This window comes from Ambystoma mexicanum, chromosome 9, assembly GCF_040938575.1.
Source record: "Ambystoma mexicanum isolate Mex_15411 chromosome 9, UKY_AmexF1_1, whole genome shotgun sequence".
NCBI lineage: Eukaryota > Metazoa > Chordata > Amphibia > Caudata > Ambystomatidae > Ambystoma > Ambystoma mexicanum.
The window spans coordinates 751,049,847-751,073,924 of NC_090931.1; the positions used below are offsets into that span (position 1 = coordinate 751,049,847).

General features: G+C 45.8%; 1 protein-coding gene across 4 annotated transcripts in view; it reads left to right on the forward strand.

Moving 5' to 3' along the window:
- Nucleotides 1-24,078, forward strand: part of MYO1B (myosin IB) — a 1,142,119-nt gene that overhangs the window by 200,121 nt on the left and 917,920 nt on the right. For all 4 annotated transcript variants that reach the window (XM_069615684.1, XM_069615681.1, XM_069615682.1 and 1 more), the window contains exon 3: nt 4,633-4,748. In XM_069615684.1, coding sequence (XP_069471785.1) covers nt 4,633-4,748 — 116 coding nt within the window. The remainder of the gene's footprint in view (nt 1-4,632; nt 4,749-24,078) is intronic.

Consider the following 24,078-nt stretch of genomic DNA (forward strand, 5'->3'; position numbering starts at 1 on the left):
CCTCAGATTCGTGGTCCAAGGGCGTCATTACCAGTTCAAAGCCCTTCCCTTCGGACTACGGTCGGCACCCAGGGTATTCACCAAGTGCCTCGCACCGGTGGCGGCGCAGCTGCGCCGCGAGGGGATTCACGTCTACCCCTACCTGGACGACTGGCTCATCCGCGCCAAGACGAGGGAGCTCGCCGTGGTCCACACGGCAAGGACCGTCCAACTCCTCACGGACCTGGGATTCTCCGTGAACTACGCCAAATCCCACCTGGTGCCCGCGCAAGTCGCACTGTTTCTGGGAGCGAGGCTCGACACAGTGTCCCTTCTGGCCTCCCCGTCGGAGGAGAGGACCAGGACCATCTTGGGCAAGGTGCAACGGATGTTGGTGGCCGACGCGGCCAAAGTGAGGTCCATCAAGTCCCTCCTCGGGATGATGTCTTCCTGCATCTACCTCATTCCCATGTGCAGGCTCCGGATGCGCCCGTTGCAAGAATTCCTGGATGCGCGCTGGATCCAGACGACGGGCAGCTTCGAGGAAAGGATCAAGCTCGACGAGAACTTCCGACGAGCGATACGGTGGTGGGGCACCCGCGCGCACCTGACGGCGGGCATGGACTTCCAGACCCCAGCCCACCAGGAGACTGACCACGGATGCCTCCCTGGAAGGGTGGGGAGCGCACACCGAAAATCTGCACGCAAGGGGACTCTGGCTCCCGACGGAGAAGTCCCTGCATATCAACGTCCTGGAGCTCCGTGCAGTGTTTTGGGCCCTCAGGTCCTTCCTTCCGTCCCTCAAGGGCAAGGTGGTGAGGATCTTCACCGACAACACCACCACCATGTTTTACATCAGGAAACAGGGCGGAACCAGGTCCCCAGCGCTGTCCAAGAAGGCGCAGGACCTGTGGCATTGGGCCGTCGCCCAAGGGATTTTTCTGGTGCTGTTTCATCTGGCAGGGATAAAAAACACCATCGCCGACTCACTCAGCAGAGAGCTGCGCTCGTGCCACGAGTGGGAACTACGGCAGGATCTGGTGGATCGCCTCTTCCGACGGTGGGGCACACCCCAGATCGACCTGTTCGCGACGGCGACGAACACCAAGTGCCGGAGGTTCGCCAGCAGGTTTCCCCAGACGAGGAGCATGGGCGATGCTTTCTCGTTCCCCTGGGAGGGCCTGTTCCTCTACGCGTTCCCTCCCTTGCCTCTGCTAATCCGGCTCGTCAATCAGCTCAAGAGGTCACGGTGCAGGATGATCCTCGTCGCACCTGCGTGGCCGAGGCAGATATGGTTCCCGGACTTGCTGGACTTGTCAGCGTCCCCGCCGATCAAGCTGCCGGCGGACGCGGATCTACTCTCCAGGGAAGGAGGCGCCATCCTCCACCACGACCCGAAGTCGCTGAACTTGCAGGCCTGGCTCCTGCAGCGCTAGAGTTTGGAGGATACGACATACCGGCCGATTGCAGAGAGGTTCTTGCAAAGGCCAGGGCGTCCTCGACTCTTAAATGCTACAGACACAAATGGAAGAGGTTCTCTGTCTGGTGCCACGCACAGAAGATTAACCCTCTACGGATTACTGCTCCCCAAGTACTGCCGTACCTGCTGACGCTGGCCAAGGCTGGGCTGGCACACGCGTCCATCAAGATTCATCTTGCTGCGATCTCCCGATACACCAGAACCACGGGGCGGACGTCCTTGTGGTCTCATCGCCTGGTGAAAGAGTTCATGAAGGGACTGTTCAGATCGTTCCCGCCGGTGAAGGCTCCGGCCCCGGCGTGGGAGCTCAACGTGGTGCTGACCAAGCTCATGGGACCTCCGTTCGAGCCTCTGCACTCGGCCCCGTTGAAGTTTCTATCGTGGAAAACAGCTTTTCTTGTGGCCATCACCTCCGCACGACGAGTGGGAGAGATCCAGGCCCTTTCCTGCAAGGCCCCGACCTTGACTTTCCACGACACGAGGGTAGTGCTCAGGACGCACCCCTCCTTCATGCCCAAGGTACCGTCGGACTTCCATCTCAACGAACCCTTGGTGTTACCTGTGTTTTTCCCGTCGCCTTCGTCGCCGGCTGAGAGGACTTTGCACTCGCTGGATGTAGCTAGAGCGCTGAAGTTCTACGTGGACCGCACGAAGGGTTTTCGGAAGACGTCACAACTCTTTGTGAACTTTGGACCTGTCAATCAGGGGAAGGCTCTCTCGAAGGCTTCCATCTCCAGATGGCTCTCCGGCTGTATCATGTACTGTCACCGGTTGGCAAACCGACCGCTGCCTGGCCGTCCGAGAGCCCATTCCACCAGAGCGATCGCAGCTACCACGGCGTTCCTATCTGGTGTGCCCCTGCTGGACATATGCAGGGCTGCTACGTGGAGGTCGACGCACACCTTCACGAAATTCTACTGCGTCGACCGGGATTCCAGGGAGGAGTCCAGGGTCGGCCAAGCAGTGCTGCGCAACCTGTTCGCCTGAGGTGAGCCTGGTGAGGAGGTAAGATGCTTAATGTTGAGTTGATGTGATGCTTAATGTTGAGCCTTTGCCACCTCCCGTGGTTGTGCATGTGTGTACTGCTATGTATTCTTTATTCATGAGCATGTGAATCCATGCCAGACCCCATGCTGGAGAAGGAACAAGTTACTTACCTGTAACTGTTGTTCTCCAGCATGGGTCTGGCATGGATTCACATGCGAACCCTCCCGCCTACCCCTCTGCGGCTCTTCACTTGGTCATACTGCCACTTCACGTGCTTCCAAATCTGAAGATGGCTGCCAGAGGCGGTGCTTAGGTAGAGGGCAGTCATTGGCTGTGGTCAGTATGACGCAGAGACCAGTGATTGGTTATTACTACGAAAGACAGATCAGAAACGAAACTGATACTGGTTTTTTCTTTACCGAGGATTCCCAGCCTGACGACGGGGAATATTCATGAGCATGTGAATCCATGCCAGACCCATGCTGGAGAACAACAGTTACAGGTAAGTAACTTGTTCCTTATAATGGTCCAAACCCCAGACACAAACATTTGAGTGCACTAACCAGCCCAAGACTCTTGACCATAAAACTGTAAAAGGACCAATTGATCAGGAAGATCAGAGAACATGGGTGGCCTGCCCCCACTATCGGTTCATGTGATTTGTGCTGCAAGGTGCCAGGGGAGAAGGTAACAAATGTATGCCGCAGGTGGGAAGGTGTTGGAGGTGCCAACATGTCTGGGATTGGAGCGGGGGAATCACATAGTCCTGAGAAGTTGTCACAACCTCTAAAGTACCCGCCTCGCTCATGTTCCTGGTACCAGGTGCACTGTAGAAACTGTCAACTAGTAAATTGTGTAACTCAATTGCCAATTAGGGCCTCTGTTCCCAATGACAGGGAACGAAGACCCCAACGTGGAAGAAGATGGACAGAAGATGCTGGGACCATTCGCCTGGCATCCCGTATGGAGCAGACTTTAGGTGTATAGGTTCGCACCAACCAGCTACCTGAATTTGTAACTTATGCAATGTACGTCTGTGGTGACGCTGTGGACGTTTAAAACCTATTGCTCACGCTGTTTGGTCAGAGTGTTCTGTGGCAGCAGAGTTCTTTGCTTGCGCGTACTTGTATCTTTAGTGAGATTCAACCTTGTTCTCCTTGCAAGAGGTTTGCTGGGCTTTTTTCCCTAGTGGGTTGCATTTTTTCTGGTGTGAACATTTAGGGGTTACTCCACAATGTTCATGGGTTTGGCTTAAGGAATTGGCTGCATGATATTGACCACTTATTGAGCCATCATTTTTGCTTCCAATACTTCCTGAATTATGATACCTGTTGCCTCATGTCCAGACACTGACACTCACTATTTAAGTGCCAAAGCCACCGCATGTGGTCTATTCTAGTTCTCATGCATTTGTGGAAATCTGGGCAAGCCATCCCCTGCCTAGCACCCATTAGTACAGCTTTGTAGTCTCTTCAGATTGTTCAACATCCTAATATGCAAAGATATGTTTGTTGCATTGTTACTCCAGTTTCAAAATCGCATGGGAACCCGTTTTGATCTCTTTAATGGATTAACCGACAATATTATGCAGACAAGGTAAAATGCATTACTTGCCTGCGGGACTTCAAAAACGAATGTACCGTGTCAGCATAATATGTTCAGTTAGACCAATAAGTTATCAAAGCTTTTGTGCATATTGGTAGACTAAATAGACACAATCTCATGAAAAGTCACTAGTACATTATTGTAAGTATGCTGATGAGCAATGTCAAAAACATTACACACTATACACTGGTCCTATGGGCTAGTTTATTCACCTGATTTTCATAGTGGACACGACTAGGTTTTTTTGTGGTAGGAGGTGGCCCCATGCTTTCGGGGCAGAGGTGTGCCATGTTTTGCTTTAGTCTTTCAGTCAGTATGCATTATCAAATATAATATTTCTACTGCGCCCTGTACCACTGTGGTAGTCTCTCTGTGCTACGGCTTGTTCAAGTGGCTATTGGGCCTAATCCAGAGAGATCCCCACTCAAAAGGGAAAAGGTCACAAAAGAGTCCAGTTAATAAATGGCGGTCACAGGTCGAATTTGCTTTAAGATTATGACGTTGTGTCTTGAATAATATTAACTGATGAAATAATGAGTAGAAATAGTGCTGCATTGACAGTTGTGAGTTTCTTGTTACAGACCTACATTGGCAGCGTGGTTATATCTGTAAATCCCTACCGGTCCCTACCCATTTATACACCTGAGAAAGTGGAGGAATACAGGAACAGGAACTTCTATGAACTCAGTCCACACATGTAAGTATTGTGACTTTTATTTGCACAGTGGTTGTTTGGTGTAACATGGTATGAAATGTTGATCCTGAAACTGATGAAAAGATTTTGACTCCCTGCTAGTATGGTACTTTACGAGGAACGATATGAGCCCTGCGTATAATTTTGATAATCTGCTTCATTGAGTAGTTCCTTTGGTTGATTTGATGTGAGTGCATTCTGTATTCTTGGCCAGGAGTTCACAAGCTATACCCCTCTAAAAGGCTGTAGAGAACTGTCTGTTTTTCAACATCATCCCAAAGACGAGTGCACTTGACATGCAGGCCAAGGGGTAGAGTGGAGTTGGAGAGTGTTGACGGCTATAGCTCTCAGGATATTCTGGTTCACAGTATCCCAGGGTTGTAGGTAACTTGAAGCCTTTTTACGTAAACTAAGCATTCTCTTGGCCCGCTTGCTACCACATCCAAGTTTCTTTCCTAAAATTGTTGCAGCTATGGCAAAGTGGGTGGCTTTTTAAAGATGAAAAATTGCTGTGGCACACTGTGTGGCAGCCTCATGGTCTACTTTCAAGGGTTTCTGAAGGCACTAATCGGGTTTGTACTTCCAAAACTAATCCTTAGTCACATTTAGTATTTCCAACCTGCTTGCTCTAATCCTGGCATTTTCCCTATATTGACATTATGCATCAAATTTGCTACTGCTATCAATTGTCTGCAAAGAGAAGTGGCATGATGTTGGGGGTAGTGAAGACATCCTTATGATGCAGTGTCTAGAAAATAATTGTGAAGCCCAATGATTACAAAAGTTCAATCGTTTCATCGTTTTTCCATGATGGGCTTCTTGAATCAAAACTAGTATTTTCTGAAATATCCTAGAAGGGTTCAAATTAATTTAATTCCATTTGAAACAAAATCTGTATTATAATATAGCCAATACACATACAAAAAACATATAAAATAATTATTCCAGTTAGTAATGCAGCCGACAAAATATTCGCTTTTACTGCATACATACACACATAGAAACATAAAATGTACTCAAGTTCGTACCATTACATTATTCCCATCAGTAAGGAGATTAATGAACTTCCTCTGTGTCCTGGTCTACCTTGCATGATGAGCTTTCAACTTCCTACACAAGGGACAGGCCAGTTTCAACTTTTAAACTTTACTGTGTAGCCATAAGTAGGTCAGATTATAAATAAAAGGAATGGAATTACCTTTTAAGATAGCGGGCCCATATTGTGTCTGACTCCGATTGTAATTGAGCCTCTATTCCTGTGGCTATATGTGCTTTTTTTGTCTAAGCGCTGTTATCGCATAGGAAGAACAGATGAGATGTTTAGCTGTCTCCATTACATCTGTCTTGGAGAGCGTGCAAGTTCGTTCTTCATATTCCACTGCACCGAAGAGGAGTAGTCCTATCAAAACTGTACTAAGAACAAACGGGCAAGTAATCCAGGAAGTCCACACAACACCCACAGGCACACCGTAGGGTATGCAGGCCTCTCATCTCACCTAATGTGAGGATTCATGACACAATCTGCAAAAAAAATACCAAGAATTCTTGCTTGTCGAAGATTAGCCAGGTGGACACAAATATAACTTTTTGGCATGACTGAGAAATGTGTTTGGCAGCACCTAAACATGCTTATTTTGAACAAGGAAACCTTGTTCCACCAATCCAGGAAAGTGGTGGGAGTGCAGTGCTTTGAATGTACTTTGCCCCCTAAGGACCTCGATGCCTTGCCATCATTGACACACCCGTGAATTCTGCTTTCTCAGGAATTTCTAAATTGGAATGTCCTTGAGCTAAAGCCGTACTGAAACTGGGTAATGCAGCAAGGCAAAGACCTAAGCCCCCAAACTGCTCTTCAGAACAACCAGATGAAAGCTCAGGCATAAACTCCTTCATACAATTGTGGCAGTACCTGAAGTGATCTGTCAGCGCAAGTAGGCCCTCAAATGTAACCACGTCCACGCAGTTCTGTAAGGAGAAATGGGCCAACATAACTATGTGAGAAACTGAGCACAGTTGCAGGAAAAGCTTTGTTCACATAATCTCTACACGAGGCGTTGTCACAAGGTACTAAATCATAAAGTTCATACACTTTCACACATGGATATTGAAATTTGGAACATTGTGTATAAATATTGAAACATTATTCGATTTTAGTGTCATTGGTGTAATGCGATTGTTTTACCTATTATTGATTTAAAGTGTAATATCCTAATTTAGATTTGCAATTTGTGAATGAAGTGAAAATCCTAATGTTTTTGTTCTCAACTTTGCCATTTTCTCGTAAAAGCACCAATAGCATTGCCAATTTTTAATCTGTGTCCGATTTATTGATTGGATTTTCTTTATGCAAACGGCTACACCAGAATGAAACTGTAGCACTGTTCAGAGAGGATTCATTGAGGCAGGGAATAGGTGTTGCTTGGGAGTCATGCTGGTGCCTGACATGTATTTTTTTTAGCTGCATGTACAGGCTTCTATTACTTTATTGGCTCATTTTCAATTTATAAGTGACTAGCTGGGGTACCCGGCGTTGCCCGTGTCCTGATAGTTTGCTGTCTCAATCATGTGCCCTGGAAGATGTTGCTCTTGTCCTCATGTCAGCAAGTCTTGCTTCAGTTTGCTCTGGCATCTCATTTGCCCTGGAGAAAGTTGCTCTTGTCCTCTGGTGGGCAAGTCGTGCTGCTTTCTGTTGTTTTGTTTCAGAAGCTCTTGATATTGTTTTTTGCTTTGCATCAGATGGAGCTATTCCCAGTGATGTTAGTTTTTTTGTGTGACATGTTTGTCACTCAGTGGCTTTAGCACATTTGAGAAAGTTACCAAGAAAGATTGATTGTGCTCTCTTCTTGTGAATGAACCTAATCCAACTGTAACCTTGCCATTTCCCATATTTGGAGTGGTGTGATATAACATGTTTTTGTTTATTAAAGCATTTTTAAATGGAATAAAACAAACACTTTCGAACTGTATACAGTAGTAACACATTTCAAAGGAATAACCAACACATTGAATATTTTGCTTCAGACACTTTTCCAAGTGTTGCCTCCTAGTGCCTACTATAATGAATCTGGGTGAGCATCCGTAAATGAGTGTGTCTACGGAGTGAATTCTTTGCATCCAAACATAGGCTACAATCTCGTCCCAGACAAATGAGGAATCGATGCAAAATGTGGTAGCAGTGCGTTCAGCGTTGTGTATTTGTATAGCTGGACAAACATACACATACATTCCGCTTTATATATATATATATATATATTTCTGATGTTTGTTAATCTGCTTAGAATCATATGCTGTGCATAGGTCCGACATCCAGTGGTCACTGCGGAGTATTGCATTTTGTTTTTCGTAGTCGAAAAGGGGACGTCGACAAGGCGTGTCTAACACTATCCCTATAGTGACGTGCGTTGTACCCACAATCCCTCACGCGTCGAGGTCCCTCAGATTGTTTTTTTCCGCCCAGCTTATGGTCGCCCTACGCGGAGCTCCTAGAGAGACATTGCTAAACAATTACTACGGACCTCGGTCCTTAATATATACTTATTGTTAAAGATCCCTACCCTCGACGTTAGCTGTGAAGCTGTTTCTCCGCCGAGCAAGTTTTCGACGGAGGAGATCCTTCGGCGCTGCCGAACACGTGGCCAGGCCTCGCCGGCCAACATACAGTAGGGAGAGTGGGGGTTTCGAACTTTTACCTTCTCGTCGAGAATGTCTTTCTTTCTACCCTATCTTTCCCTTGGGGTTGTTATCACCAGCTTTTATCGCCTCAGCTATGGAGAGGACACCTTTTAAGTTTTGCCCACGCTGTAGGGGCAAATACACTTGGAAGGACAAACACAAGCTCTGTAATCGTTGCTTGCCCCTCGATCATTAAGAGGACAGCTGAGCGGCCTGTAAGCTCTTGAAACCAAGAACTCTTAAAGAACGGAAAGTTAAGAGGTGGGCGGACTACGCGATGTCGAAGTCTGTTTCCTCACCCGCCGCCGCTGTTACAGAAAGTGACGAGGAGGGTGATAACTCGACGTCCGTTACGGAAGTCATTAACCCCCAGAAGGAGCGCTCGCGCTCCTCGACGTCCGTCCCCGACCCCGACGGGCTCGGCTCACGCTCTGCTAATGGGGATGAACACCCCGGCGACAAGGACGCACACAGACCCCATAGGCCTAAGCACACAACCCACGGCTCTTCTTCGTCCAGGACGAAGGATCCACCAGCGCCGAAGGGGACGCAGGGCACTCCGGCGTCGACCTCAGACCGCAAGGGGCTCAAGCCCCACCCGCAAACGCAGCCGCGACCAGCGATTGGGCTTTTATCTAATACGGGCGCTACCCCAAAAACATCCGACGTAATGCTGCATAGAGCGGCCGTCGAAAAACAACGCGCAACGCAGGCAACGCCGACTCCAGAACCCTCGACTGACGAACTCGTCGTCGAGAGTCTGGCGAGAATTGTTTACGAGGACAAACGTAAGCGGACGACGAAACAGACGTCGAATACCGCACCCAAGGATATAGAAACGCCGAAAAAGCACAAGAGTAGCCAGTAACTGCCCCATCCATCTAAAGGCACTTCTGAACTACCGGAGGGCTTTTCTGAGGGCGACGGAAACCTTTCGTCGACGTTGTGGGAGCGTTCGAAGCGTTTTGAAGGTGAAAACACTGATTTCCCCCCTCCAGACTATTCAGGGGTTCCCCATGAGACCCTGGAAAGACTCCATTCTTGTATGGAAAAGATGGAGAGGTTTTCTGGGTAGCCAAAACCCACCCACACCCAAAAGACCAAGAGAATGGACCCAGGATGACCCTATGGTCAAGATTCCTAGGCTGTTTACCCCTTCTTCAGATGCTTATGACCTCACTGAAGAGGAGCAGTACCTCCAGGAGGATGAGGAGTGTTTAGGTGGAGAGGAAGAACTTGAGGAGGAGAGGTTTGAGGAAGACCCTTACACTAGCGCAGGAGCTTTTGAAGAAGATACAGCTACCTCACAGCCCTGGCACTCCCCATCAGTGCAGCCTTGGCAATCCCCATCAGTGCACTCAGACCCTGATGTCTTTCATCGTTCTCCTCCCAAGGACTCACCTATTGGGAACACCTCCCCCATAGATGACCAGCCTTCACTTAATGCACTATTGCGCAAGGCAGCAGCGCATTTTGAAATAGACACATGGGAGACCCTTCCGGACATAGACTTTGTAGAAAAGGTTATTAAAGAAAAATCCCCGGTCAGCCAGTCCATTCCGCTCCTGGCTTCTATAAAGAGAAGAATAACTCCTTCCCTTTCCAATCCGGCCTTAGTCAGAGGGGTCAACCCTCGGATAGAAAAGCTCTTCAGCCCTTCGTCTTCTGACCCTTTGTACATCAGGGAACATTCTATTCCGGACTCTCTGGTAGTGACTAACACAAGAAAGAGAGCGGTGGTACCACAATCTACTAGTGAGGCACCACCTGACAAAGAGGGCAAGAAGCTCTATGCACTTGGGAAGAGAATCACAACATCCGCCGCCTTCTCAACCAGGATCGCGAATAACAATTCCCTACTAGCTAGCTACGCAGATGCACAGTGGAGCAAGCTGCGCAGCGAAGCAGAGGACACACCAGAACCCCTGCGTTTACGCCTGTTGGCTACTATAGCAGAGGGAACTCTTGTAAACCAGGGCATCGTAAAGAACTCCTTAGATGCCGCAGAGACAGCTGGCCGCTCCCTGGTTCAGGGAATACTTCTCAAACGCCATGTCTGGCTGCGCAATTCGGGATTTAAGCCAGAAACCCAGGCTTCCCTAATAAATAAGCCCATACAGCAAACACATCTGTTTGGGAAAGCAGTTGATGAAGCCCTAGAACATGCGAAGAAGGAGTTTGATACCATCAAGACTCTTGACCAAATTTCTAGGCCACCTAACAGACGCAGCTATAACAATAGACGCTCCTTTCGTGGCCAACGACAGCAGCAAAGCCAACAACAATTTTACTCTGCCACCAACTGGCCCTCTAACCAAAGCACCCAGTTCAGTCAAAGAGGCCAACGTCGTGGCAAAGGAAGAGGGCGCGGCTCCAGTCCAAAAGGCCCCACGCCCAATACCAACAAATGACCCAAAGATTCGGGTCCCCTCCCATGCATCACCGGTCGGGGGCCGGCTAACATCGTTCCTTTCAGCATGGGAGGGAATAACGTCAGACCGCTGGGTATTATCCACCATAGCCCACGGATACTGCATCGAATTCAACGGTTCCCCGAAATACAGACCCCCACGGAACCGACGCATGACACCGGAACACCTCACTATTCTTCTTCAAGAAGTAGAAGAGCTACTGAAAAAAGAAGCTATAGAGGATGTCCCCCTATCTCAGGTAACAGAATGTATTTATTCAGTGTACTTTCTTGTACCCAAAAAGGACTTAACCATGCGCCCTGTATTAGATCTGCGCCCATCAAACAACTTTGTCAAACCCCAAAAGTTTCGTATGGTGACCTTGCAGGAAGTAATCCCACCGTTATCACAGGGGGATTACATGACAACACTAGACATGAAAGATGCATACTTTCATATTTTAATGTTGCCAGCGCACAGAAAATACCTCAGGTTCAAGATAGAGAACAAACACTATCAGTTCAGAGTACTACCCTTCGGGATAGCATCTGCACCAAGGGTATTTGCGAAAGTACTGGCAGTGGCAGCGGCCCACCTGCGCAGATTATCCATCCCGGTTTACCCGTACCTCGACGACTGACCGTAGACCTTTTGTCCCAACTGGGCTTCTCCATCAGCGAAAAGAAGTCCAGCTTAGACCGCAGCCAAATCAAACAATTCCTAGGGGCTCTAATTCGAACAAAGGACGGCCTCGTCTTCCCCTCCAACGAGAGGGTCCAAAACATGCTGTTTCAGATCCCCCCAATATGTGGCAGGTCGAGAGGTGATGGTACGCAAAGCAATGCACTTGCTAGGGATGATGGCGTCCTGTATTTATTTGGTACCTCACGTGCGCCTGCGCCCAATGCAAGAGTGGCTCTACAGCCAGTGGTGTCAGGCCAGCGGACAATGGGACGATCTGGTGGTGGTCTCGCAGGCCTTGGTTCTCTCGCTACGGTGGTGGACAAAGGAAAACCTGTTATTAGGGAAAAATTTTGCCACACCCGCAGTGGAAGCCACTCTAACCACAGACGCATCCCTTACAGGATGGGGGGCTCACCTATCCCATCAGACTGCTCACGGAGTGTGGACTCCGAGCTTAGCATCCAAGCATATAAACCTGCTGGAACTATTAGCAGTGTTCAAAGCACTGAAAGCCTTTCAGGAACACTTACAAGGAAAGACAGTGATGGTCCTCACAGACAGCACCAGAGCCATGCACTATCTCAACAAGCAAGGGGGTACTCACTCTCCAGGACTGTCCAAGCTGTCCCAGAATATATGGAAGTGGGCTCTCAAACACAACATGTTCCTACTATCACAACATGTACCAGGGAAACTCAATCTGCTAGCAGACAAACTCAGCAGAGACTTCCCCCCTACCCAAAGAGTACGAATGGCAATTACACGAAAACATCGTCTTAGACGTCTTCACGCAATGGGGTTTCCCGGAAATAGACCTGTTCGCAACCCTGGAGAACTCACAATGCCAAAGTTACGCCTCCAGGTACCCCCAGAACCAGTCCAAGGGGAACGGTCTGTTGATTCAATGGTCAGGGAAATTTGTTTACGCCTTTCCCCCGACTCCCCTCCTCAACAAAGTGGTGCACAAGATGCACCAAGAGCAGGTTACCATGATACTAGTAGCCCCAATGTGGGCCCGGCAGCCATGGTTCGCTCACTTGATGGAGATGTCCCTATCTCCCCCAATGAAACTTCCCTGCCCGTACAACATGCTGTCACAAGACAAGGGCAGGACACTGCATCCATGCCCTCAGACCATGAACTTAGCAGCCTGGCTCCTGAAATCATAGAATTTGGACATTTACATCTCCCTCAGAGATGTATGGACATCCTCAGGGAAGCCAGAAAACCTAATACTCGCCACTGCTATTCTAGCAAGTTGAAAAGATTTGTCATCTGGTGTAGAAGTAAGAACATCAACCCGGTTGACTGCTCTGCCACTAACATTATTCTGTACTTGACCCATTTACTGGATTCAGGTCTAGTGTTTAATTCCATTAAAGTCCACCTAGCGGCACTTTCTGCATACACCACTTCCCAACTTAGTGTCGTGGTGGAAGATACCAGTTATCAAGGCCTTTATGGAAGGGGTAAAGAGAATACACCCCCCGATAGCTAACCCAGCTCCCGGATGGGACTTAAACGTGGTACTTTCTAGACTCATGGGCACTCCTTTCGAACCCATGCACAAGACAACTCTTAAATACCTCACTCTTAAGACTGCTTTCCTAATAGCTATCACCTCCATTAGGAGAGTAAGTGAACTACAGGCTCTTTCTGTACTAGACCCCTTCGTATCAGTTCACAAGGATAAGGTGGTTGTTCGCACACACCCAAGGTTTGCACCAAAATTCATCTCGAAATTTCATGTAAACCAATCTATAGAACTACCAACGTTCTTTCAAAACCCTTCCAGCTTGGGAGAAAAAAGTCTGCATACACTAGATGTACGCAGAGCTGTCATGTTCTACATGGAAAGAACCAGATCACTGAAAAAGACTAATCAGTTCTTTGTCTCGGTGGCAGCAGGAAGAGAAGGAGATGCAGTCTCTAAGTCCACTATATCTAGATGGATTGTACAATGCATCACTCTCTGTTACACTCTTGCTAAGAGATAACTACCTTTCAAGCCAAGAGCACATTCCACTCGAGGCACAGGGGCTTCCATAGCATTCATTGCAAATGTTCCCCTTGAGTCCATCTGCAAAGCGGCTACCTGGAGTTCTGTGCACACCTTTACAAAACACTACTGTCTAGATGCACACTCTAGATCTGACTCCCAGGTGGGACAGGCAGTATTAAGACATCTTTTCTCTACTGTTCCTTCTCATAACCCACCGCCAACTCCGGGTACTGCTCGCTAGTCTATGCACAGCATGTGATTCTAAGCAGATTAACAAACATCAGAAGACAATGCATTACTTACCGTAAAAGCATTTCTGATGGTTGTATCTGCTTAGATTCACATGCGCCCACCCTTCCTCCCCGCTCGGATGGAAGGAACATAGACATCCTCTACTATATTTCTCTCTTTTATGTACTCACTCACATCTAGAAGGCTCCCTCAGGGCAGAAAAATACAAACCGAGGGTCCTCGACGTGTGAGGGATTGTGGGTACAACGCACGTCACTATAGGGATAGTGTTACAGACACGCCTTGTCGACGTCCCCTTTTCGACTACGAAAAACAAAATGCAATACTCCGCAGTGACCACTGGATGTCGGACCTATGCACAGCATGTGAATCTAAGCAGATACAACCATCAGAAATGCTTTTACGGTAAGTAATGCATTGTCATATATATGTGTGTATATACGATTCAGTATATTGCATGTCTCTTTATTACAGTACAGTAAATTACAAAACTCATTAGCAATACATAAGAATGCAATCTGTTAAGATATTCAAGGTTTTGGCGGCATTGTGCCATCCAGGGAGCAGTGAAAGAAGTTACAGGGACCCCTACATCGACGATAGCCATTGCTCACACATGTGGGTAATCAATTATTCCAAAGTTATGATCGATGCAGGTTGGCTTAGAATGCAAGAATGAAACTGGGGCAGGAAAGAGGGCAAGGGGCATCCAGTAGAGTTTATGTTCAAGGTGTACATTGAGAGCATGGGAAAGGAGATGTGAAGGCTATGTAGGTAACTGTTGACCAGGAGTAGTTGTTACAATGAGGAAGGTTTTGAAAGGATTGAGAATTGAGGAATGCGCCGGATGCGAGTTTGAGTGACTCAGATGTGATCAGTTGAAGCATCCGGCGGAAGGCTGTGTCGTAACTAAATAGAACCACATGTGAGAAGAGCAGGATTTTAGCAGGGACTGGATAGAGCATCTGTGTATTTTAGCAACGCTGACCAAGAACGAAGTAGGTTATGCAACAAGGATATGAATGTGAAAACTGAAATCGAGGGAGGGGTCGAGGTTTACTGGTGGGCTACAGACTGGGGACATCTTTGGTTGCAAAGTGATATTTTCAAAATAAAAAGATTGTGAGTGTAGGATTGAAGTGAGTTTGGTGTTTAACAAGTGCAGGTGACGGATGTATCCAGGATGATACGCCTAAAAGGAAGTGTGCTTTTCTGGCTTTTTACATCAGTGGAGACGGCAAAATGGTAAAATTGGGGTCTTTCAAATCCAATATGCTGAAATTTCTCTGACTGGAGATTAAGTCAGCAAGAGCACGCTTCACCTTGTAGAATACAAATCATGTTAACACTGCCTCTGAAAGCTCCCGAGTATGGCCCAACCTGGAGCCTGCTCAGATGGAACAGGATGAAGGAAGAACACTGGTGCCTTAGATGTCCGCAAATTATGCAACAGTGTGGATGACTCGCTGAGATCACAAGACAATTACCAAAGAGTCAGGAAAGACCTCTTTCAAGCTCTCTTTTTATCTGCCTGGCTCCATTCACTGAAAAAGAATCTCCCCCAAACTGTTTTCGACATCCACGCCTTTTTGAACTGAATCGCCTACAAAAGAAGTGGATGAAGGCTTGCTCGCAATCAAACCACAACAAGGCCAGAATGGCACTGACTGCATACTTTTAAGAGAGCAGGTTGGAGAGCACAGAAGAATGCAGTGCTTTACAAAAACCTTCAGTAAATGAAATAATTTAAGGTGTGCAGTGAAATTTAAAAGCAAGTATTGGGTTTCAAAATGAGTGTCTGCAGTTGTGGCGGGGTGCACTGCGACTGATGACTATACCTCTTTCGATACAGGCTTCCTCTTTAAAAGGCAGATTTCCTCCTTTGCTGTAGAAGCACACCACTTCAGTGCTCTCTCAGCAAGGATACATGGTACCTTTTACAGTGAGTGGCCAGCCATGTCCCTGCCTCAATAGATGCGTTAGCCTTCTCCTTCTCCTTTTCGTTTTGTGGCCATTGATCTGGTTTACCTCGTTCAATGAATGCACTATCTGGGAATTGGAGCGTTGTGTACTGAAGAGCTGCAGCGAGCACAAAGTCCACTGCCAAACCAGTAGCTTTCCTCGGATCAGTGAACTTGTTGAAATGAAAGGTCATCCAGAACTAGGGGGTGTCTTCAGCGTTTGACACCACGCATGTGCAAACCTGAGCTGCAGGTAGGGCTTACTGATGCAGTCTGATCTTCATTGGATTGTAAGGAATGAAACCATCCTCTATCAAGTGTCAGCTAGGCTTGTGCCCGACCCGTAGGCTCTCTGGACAAAACGCTTGCTTTGAAAGGCCTGAGCTGCTGACCAGCCGCAATCATCGGTGGAATTTGAACACTTGAAATGCACTTCGTCCCTGTGGATTTCAGAGAGGGAGCACTGACCTGCTGGACATTTGCTCTTGCCAGGGAATCTTGCTTGTGTAATAGCATTTATGAAACTATGGATTGTAAGTGTGGGCAGTCATGCCAAGCTCGGCCCAACACACAAAGGCAGAGAAGCCCTTTGGAACTGGCATTTGTCGGCCGCCTTTGTCTGCAGACAGAGGGCCAGCTAGATTGTTCCTGTGAAAAGAGCGAGCAATGATTACAGCTCTCAGTCTTGCATGAGTAACGTTTACTGGCGATTGTGCGTAAGAGCAATTAGCTCGTTTGAAGAGAAGGGGGATAAAGGCCTCCTTCACTGCTGTCGGCAGATATGGTGGATGTGTCACTCCTGCTCGCATCTCTGTCCTGTTTTGATCAGGCTAGTTGCTTCTCTTTAATAAAGAGCATGTGCACCCACTTCAATTGAATTCATAAGGCAAAGGCAAGAAAGACATTTTTAACCGGTCCTAAGCATTTTTATGCCTTTGGTGTGTTCGATGTTTCCAGACCATAACATTGAACATAAATCTATTGTATAATTGTAAATGAAATTAAAAATATTTAAAATCCTGGGTGTCGGTTTCAATTGATTTATTTCGTTACATAAATAATTTCCTTCCACAATCTATTGCCTTTACTCTTTGCAATGTGTTTTGAAACTAGGGTTGGTTTTTATCATGTTTAGCAATTATTTTACTGTTTAAAAGTACTTTTCTTTCCCTATTCATGCCTCTTCCATTGACCATGCTTCCTCTGACTTTCCTCCGACTTTCACTGTGCACTTATCGCTCCATTTGGCCAACACTAACCTCACACAGGCACACCTTCCCCTCCGTGACCTTTTAAACAAACCTGCGCTGTGACCTATGGCGCTGGTGCAAATTACGGACACCTACCCTACTCTACACAATGGGCCTCATTACAACCCTGGCGGTAGCCGGCTGCCGCCGGAGTTGCATTTTTTCCGGCCCCTGGCAATGGGGACATACAGGGCCATTCCGACTTTGGCAGACCCTCTATTTCCCCATTGCCAGGGGCCAGAATCCATTACTCCTCATTCCCATTTGAGCCCCATAGGGCTCAATGGGAATGGGGAGGTCGGATGCACCAGTATTGTTTATAACGGTGCCAGTGCATCCGACATGCTGTGCTCACGGGTGCCTTTCTGCCCTCCAGGTCCGATCCCCCTGCTTTCTCTCCTATTCTCTCTACTTGACACCACCACAAGTGACACGAAATAATGCCATTTTTGTGTATTTAAGTACTCCCTGCCCTTTCTCCTATTCTCTCTACTTGACCCCACCACCACCACCACCACCACAAGTGACAGGAAATAATCCGATTTTGTGTATTCAAGTACTCCTTTTTGAAGCACTTGCTCCCTTAGGTTAGTGTTACCTTTGTAAGTCACCTGTTTTTTTTTTAAGTATATTGATATATTTTTCTGTTTGTGTTGTCTCTGTTTTAAGTCCCACTTTTTTTACAACCTCCTAAACTGGCTCACCACTTGTTCTCATCTTTGTGTTATTGTACTGGCACCCTTTGTGGGAATGCCTCCGCCATCTGTAAATGTTATTGTAAGTAATTTCTGTTAGAAGTTGACATCACTGTTCTTAAAATAAATTAAAAAAATAAAACAGATCATTTCATATGTGATGTGTGCACTAATTAGCTTAAGGTAGGCTGCTAGTTCTAGCAAGTCTTAAAAAATGTTTAGTAAAAATGTACGAAGCCTATAGCGGCTGCTTCTGAAGACACAAATGCACGCATATTAGGACATATTTTACTTTTTGCGGTTTTATCTTATGATGTGTAAAGCTTTTATACTGTGCCAAGTACCCATCGTAGTGGTTTTAGAAATGCCTAGTCTTGTTTGGAGATTGGCATTTTTTGCTCTGTAGTATCCAGGCCTTACTGTCTGGAGGAAAAAGGAGCAGGGAGAAGATGAGAGGAAGAGGGTGTGTAAACATGCACCTTTAATTTGCATGAATTAGGTGCAAAGAAGTATGGTTCCAAAAGCACATGTTTTATAATTAATGTTCCCCCTCTTAAATAATAATTCCATTTGGTATGGGAAATGCTTCAAAAAAAAAATATTTACCCACAATTTCAAAGAATGAGTAAAATCCTCCCACTACAAAATACTTCACTGATCTAGAGTCTCGGGGGTGGGGGGTGAATGTACAGTGGCAAGGTGCATGAAGGTTTAAGGGGGATATGAGGACAGGCAAATTGATCAGTGCTTGCGATGGCAGGGTGTGATGTGGGGAAAGCCTGTGAAAATGTTTAAATTCACAGAGGAGGCATTTGATGATGGGCCGGTGTTGAATCAAGAGCCATCCTTCATGAAGACCTGTGGTAGAGGGCTGTTGGACTTGGAGCGGCGAAGGTTTTAGTCAGCAGATTAGAGGATGACCCTGAAGGAGGATACAGAAGTAGTCCAGTGAGCTGAGAAGAGTGAAGACCGAGCATTTAGTAGTTGTAGGTCATGTGGGGATGGATCCACCATATGTTAATTGGGTGAATACTGGCAACCATGTAAGTAGAGATAATACATGGTTGAAGGTTTAGTTCTTTGCAAGCCTTGAGGCAGGCGTTGTAGCTGGTGTTGGGGGAGGGATTGATGCAAATTGAGGTAGGGGCAGCCATACACGAAGGGTAGTAGTGAGTAAGTAGAACCAGAATATAGAGCAATGGGGTGAGGAGATGAATATATGGCGATGGGAAGTACAAATATGCATGGGGGTTTGCAAGGAGGGATAGTCATGCACGAGGAATGAACAGAAATGCTCGATATTATATGCAAAAGTTTAGAATGAGCTAAAATCAATATGTCAATTGACTGCCTGTCACATTGTTTCTATAACACATTTTATAATCACCCAATTTTAACTAGCTTTTATGCTAAATGTGTATGGGAACCTAAGTTTAAGCAAGGGTTTCCATGCAAATCCTCCCAGAAATTATAATTCTGACTAGCAGACTGCTTAAAGGTTATTGGTCGTATAGAATGCTGGACTGGGTGAAACAGCCAAATAAATCTCAAACCTAGTCAGCAGGTAGGCTGACCACATGGTTTTTGGGTAGGAGGAGTTATTTTGAAGACCAGGACTGTGAAGTGAATTCCAACTCCATAAAAAAGATCAAGGAAGTCTCTTGAGCTGTTGCCTAGTAATCCCAGTGATCCTGTCCAAATGTAAGACCATTTTAAGGATGCATTGTTGGTAGAATTGTGATTTTGCAAGATTTTTTTGATTATCTGTAGTGACCTTACTGTAAAGTAGCAGTAAGGCACTTATCGCTTAAGACGCAAAGTTGGGTTTTCACCGCCTGGGAGATCATTATATCTTCCATTGGTAGAACCACTGAAAAACTCAAAAAAAAACTGTTAGCCTTCTCTTTCCATGTGTTTCTGGTCTCCCTTCATTCTTTCCATGTGTTTCTGGTCTCCCTTCATATACAAGATACATTAATCATGTTAACCTCACTCAAGATTGAAGTGTAGACAAGAATTGCATCTTGGTCACTAACAGTGTGGGTTCTTTAAATACTTTCACACGAACATTGCATTGTGGCTCTGGCGTATTTTTCTCTTTTAGGCAGCAGCAGATTCATGTCTGGCATGCTTGAGTTTATGGTACAGTAAGTGAATTTAAATGTTCACAACAATATTTATCTAATTTAAGAAATGACGGGTGTTTTGAGAAAATGTTACCACAAAAAGAGATGTTCTTGATTTTTTTTTATTTTATTTTTTTATTTTTGTACCCATTATCCCACCATAAAAATGCAGTCAAAAGGTATTAAAAGTTTTATATTTCAAGCAAAACATAGATCCATTAAATGTGTACGCTAAGGATGTGTACCCTGGGCCTAGTTACAAAGTTATGTTCTTGCAATTCTATTAAGGCCTCAATGACTTATGTAAGTTTCACAATTGAGTACTCTTGAGGAGGTCATTTATTTCAATGCATGCGTGATTAAAATGGGGAATATTAGTATTTCAGGCAGATTGGGGTTGGCAGCCCGTGGCTTAAATGTTCGAGGGAGAAACTGAAAATGAGGGGACACCGCCGCTGCCCTTGCCCCCAAATGTGGGGTTTAGTCAAACTTTTCGGCCGTTTAGAATTTTCAAACGGCCTAAATTCGGCCAAATCTCCCATTCGGGATTTTATACAGTCTTTTTGGACGTTTCCTTTCAGGCATGGACAGGACATCTGAAGTCTATGAACACTTTTATATTATGAAATTTGGAGTGCCAAAAGAAACTGTACACATACACACTTTGATTGCAAGATGAATTATATAGAGACATTTTGAAGCAGGCGGGATATAATCTCTCCTGTCGAAGTTGACCAGGGCTAGCACATAAGTAGCTCTTGTTAACATTGCCTTGTTCATCCAGTTTCTCTGGATGTGTATGTGAGAAAATTGTCCCAGGGTAAAACATGGACAACATTGGAGACCATCCACATGTCCTGAATCTTTGGGTTTAGCAACCAGAAGCATTGCCAGTTAATGTAAAGAGCAACACGTTTGCCAGAAGTGACTTTCTCAAAGACTTTGCTGGATTTCGGGTTCGCCATTTTGAGTAGCAGAACTTTCCTTTAGGTCACTGAATGGATGGTTATCCCCCTTTCCGATTATCCTAGAATTGTTCAACACAGAATTGTCGAATAAAAGGTTATATATGTATTCAAGTAAACAAAAATTTTAAAAGAATTCACCTGATGATCCACACAGCAAGATAAATGCATCTTCGTTAGAAAGGAGACTGATTCCTCTTGAAGCTATGCTGCTGATATTGGACAACCTTTGCGCCAGCATCTTTTGAAAACTCTCCATAGAGCGGATATCAACCAACCTCTACTTCGGGCCCCATCTGCAAGAGATCCTGATTGAATGGTTTTCAGTACACTGGCATTAAAATATGTTTAGGCAACCTGATCACCCAGGTCTTGTATTAGTGAACATTTGTCTTGGCAAATGAATAAAGTTCCACGGTAATGTTGCTCCTTGGCCTCACCCTCTAACTTTAGCAGGCTTTGGCCCTTTCCAGCCTGGATTATAACAGCCATGAATTCCATTGTTCAGTGAAAAATGCAGAACTGGAATTTCTACACCTTTTACTTAATTCCCTTTCATTCCATACCGGTGGAATGCAGCAATTGGTGATGATTCTGTGGCCAAATATTGTGCTATCTTTGGTTGTGCTGTAAATTATGAAATTCAACATATCTTACACATTTCTCAACTGCCATCCACTTTAATGGTGCCCAAATGGGTTTATTTATTTTGAAATCACCCAGTTATATCTACTTTATGATTGTGGCATTACATTCTGTTTTCCAAACAGAAGTGGCATCTATTTCTATATTTCTCGTATTTCCTGACTTTCCTTTGTTTGGATATTATGATCATCTCGTGAGGTTTTTTTGACAATCGTTGCTGCCCATGTTTGAACATTACAACTTTCAGCTTGGTAAAGCTACCAATGAGGTAGCCATGTTCAACTCTGAGAGATCTTGCTCTCCATCTCATGAGTTGGTGAGTCCGGGTAGTGTGTGTGTTGGCTCACGCATTGAGTGTTATGCATTTACATGTATGCTTCCGCTGAGTAGTTTAGGAATAGGCAAAGGCATATTCTAAATGTATTTGTACCCATACATGGTAATTTATAATATTGTTTGTTAGGCAGAATTATATGCATTACCCTTTGGGAACACCACAAACAATTAGGACTACAAGTGACAGTACAAATTCACCTTTGGTACAAGCCTGTACTACACAGTAAAGTGACAGCGATGGCTGAGCAGCCAGACGTATCTCAAGAGTAAAGTGAGCAGTATCAATATTTACACAAAGGACAGCAATTACTATGATTCAAACAAACACAGACTCAAGGTTTCTGAGTAAAAGAATATACATTTATTTACACCTCAATTGTAAAACATTTCACTAAAGTAAACCAGTTGAAAAATCACACTCTTAATACACTACACCACACCCAATAGATTCTGGGCAAGTTAGGCTCAAAATGAAGTGTGAGCAAAATGGCACTCCAGTAATTCAAAAAGGGAGGGAAAGACAGTTCTCAAAAACAGTGTAGTAGTACCAACAAGTAATAGGCAGGGCAATCTTGAAAAATGAACAACAGTGAGGAAATCAATTCAATAGGCCTGGGCCAGTGTTAATGGGTCAAAGTCTGTTGCTCTAGATCACACGGTTCAGGGTAGTTCACAGTTAAGTCTTTGCCAAGAGTTCAGGACAAAGTTGGCCGGCAAAAAAATTAAAGCTTAAAGAAGGGAGAAGGACAAGCCCTCGGATTGGCGAAAGGTTTCACACACTTTCACCACGGCTGGACGAAACGAACAACCAGATTTGAACAGTACCTTAAATGGAGAAGAAGGCTGTAGAGGAGGCGGACGTTCCTGGCAGGTCCTGCAGGCTCACGGTTCCTGAAGCGACTGTCAGACTGACACGAAGTAGGAAGACTGGAGGGTCCTGCAGTGCCCAGGGAAGAAACCAGCAGCAGAGCAAAGCAACAAATAAAATGTGCGCTCCTTAAAACGCAAGCAGGGTCCGTTCCTCCTGGCTATCCGATTCACTGTAGCTCTGTACAGCAAAAACGACCAGAGAAGGGAGGCCTAGCGAGCAGTGTGGTAAACTGGTTGTTCCCACCAGCTCAAGGGGAGAAGATTCCTTGCAGATCTTCCCTGTCGTTGGAGTATGAAGATTCGGACCTGCAGCAGGGATTCACCGGGAGAGTCCGTCGTGGTAGGGGTCCTTTCTGTCAGCTCCTCTTCGGTTCTCTCGTTCCAGTGGCGACTCTGACTTTCCAGCCCCAGAGACCTGCTTTTTATGCAGTTTTCCCCCATTCACACAGCCTGGCTGTCAATCACACAGCAGGGTGGCTGTCCCGCCGGGACAGTCACCACAACCAATCAGATCAGAGTGCGACATCAGTCATGACATGAGTCCTAAACCCCTCCCTCGCATCCTGTCCCGCCCAGACATACAGGTGCCTAAGGAGGGCTTCTGTGCGGAAGGACAGCGAACAAAAGAACCAAACCTGGTTTGGAGCGCAGAGTAAAACGCGAGAAAGACTTTTACAAAAAGAAATGGTGACTAAACTTAGCCGGAACCGTATAAAAACGTATATGGTCTAGCGGGTTAAAGTTTTTTTTACAGATTAGTTCATGAAAATGAGTTCAGTGTATTTCAAAGTTGTTCCACCATCCTATTTGCTAATGTTTACTGACCTTCGCGAATAGACAAAGCAAAGAATTACCAAGGCTATGCTAATTATCTTTGTTTGCTCGAATTTAAAACAAATCGCCCTTTGATGTTTTAAGTTGTGAAGGGCATGCTTCCAGCCTTGGCATATCACCACTACTAGATTTCACAAATAAAAGTGAGCTGCGTTGGCCTTGATTTTTAAATAGAGTACCATGTCTCGGGGACAAAGGGACAGATTAATGCAAGAAAATACATTAATAATCGGAAGGATGTTTTGGGGCCACACTAGTAATCTTGCCAAATACACTGTGCTCTTTAATGTGAGATTTTTAAACCAGGTCATACTCCACTTGCTCGCCTTTTATTTATATTCAGACATGATTTATTATTGGTTTAAATATTGTTTCAGAATTCAGATCTTTCATGAGGGCGAATGCAAAACATTTCTTCTGGGTAGTTCAAAGGGATCTGGTACAGCTTATAGTGGGCCAACCCACTGCAGGCATTTCCCTGCATTTCTTGTGGCATTTTTATGGAGGGAGCAAGCCCCCATAGTCTTCTTCTAGGGCCCTGTAGCACTTCCCCCAACTACCCTTAAATGTTTGAAAATATTCCCTATCCATGCACCCCCATACAAATGCAGTGGAAAAAAAAGCTGCAAA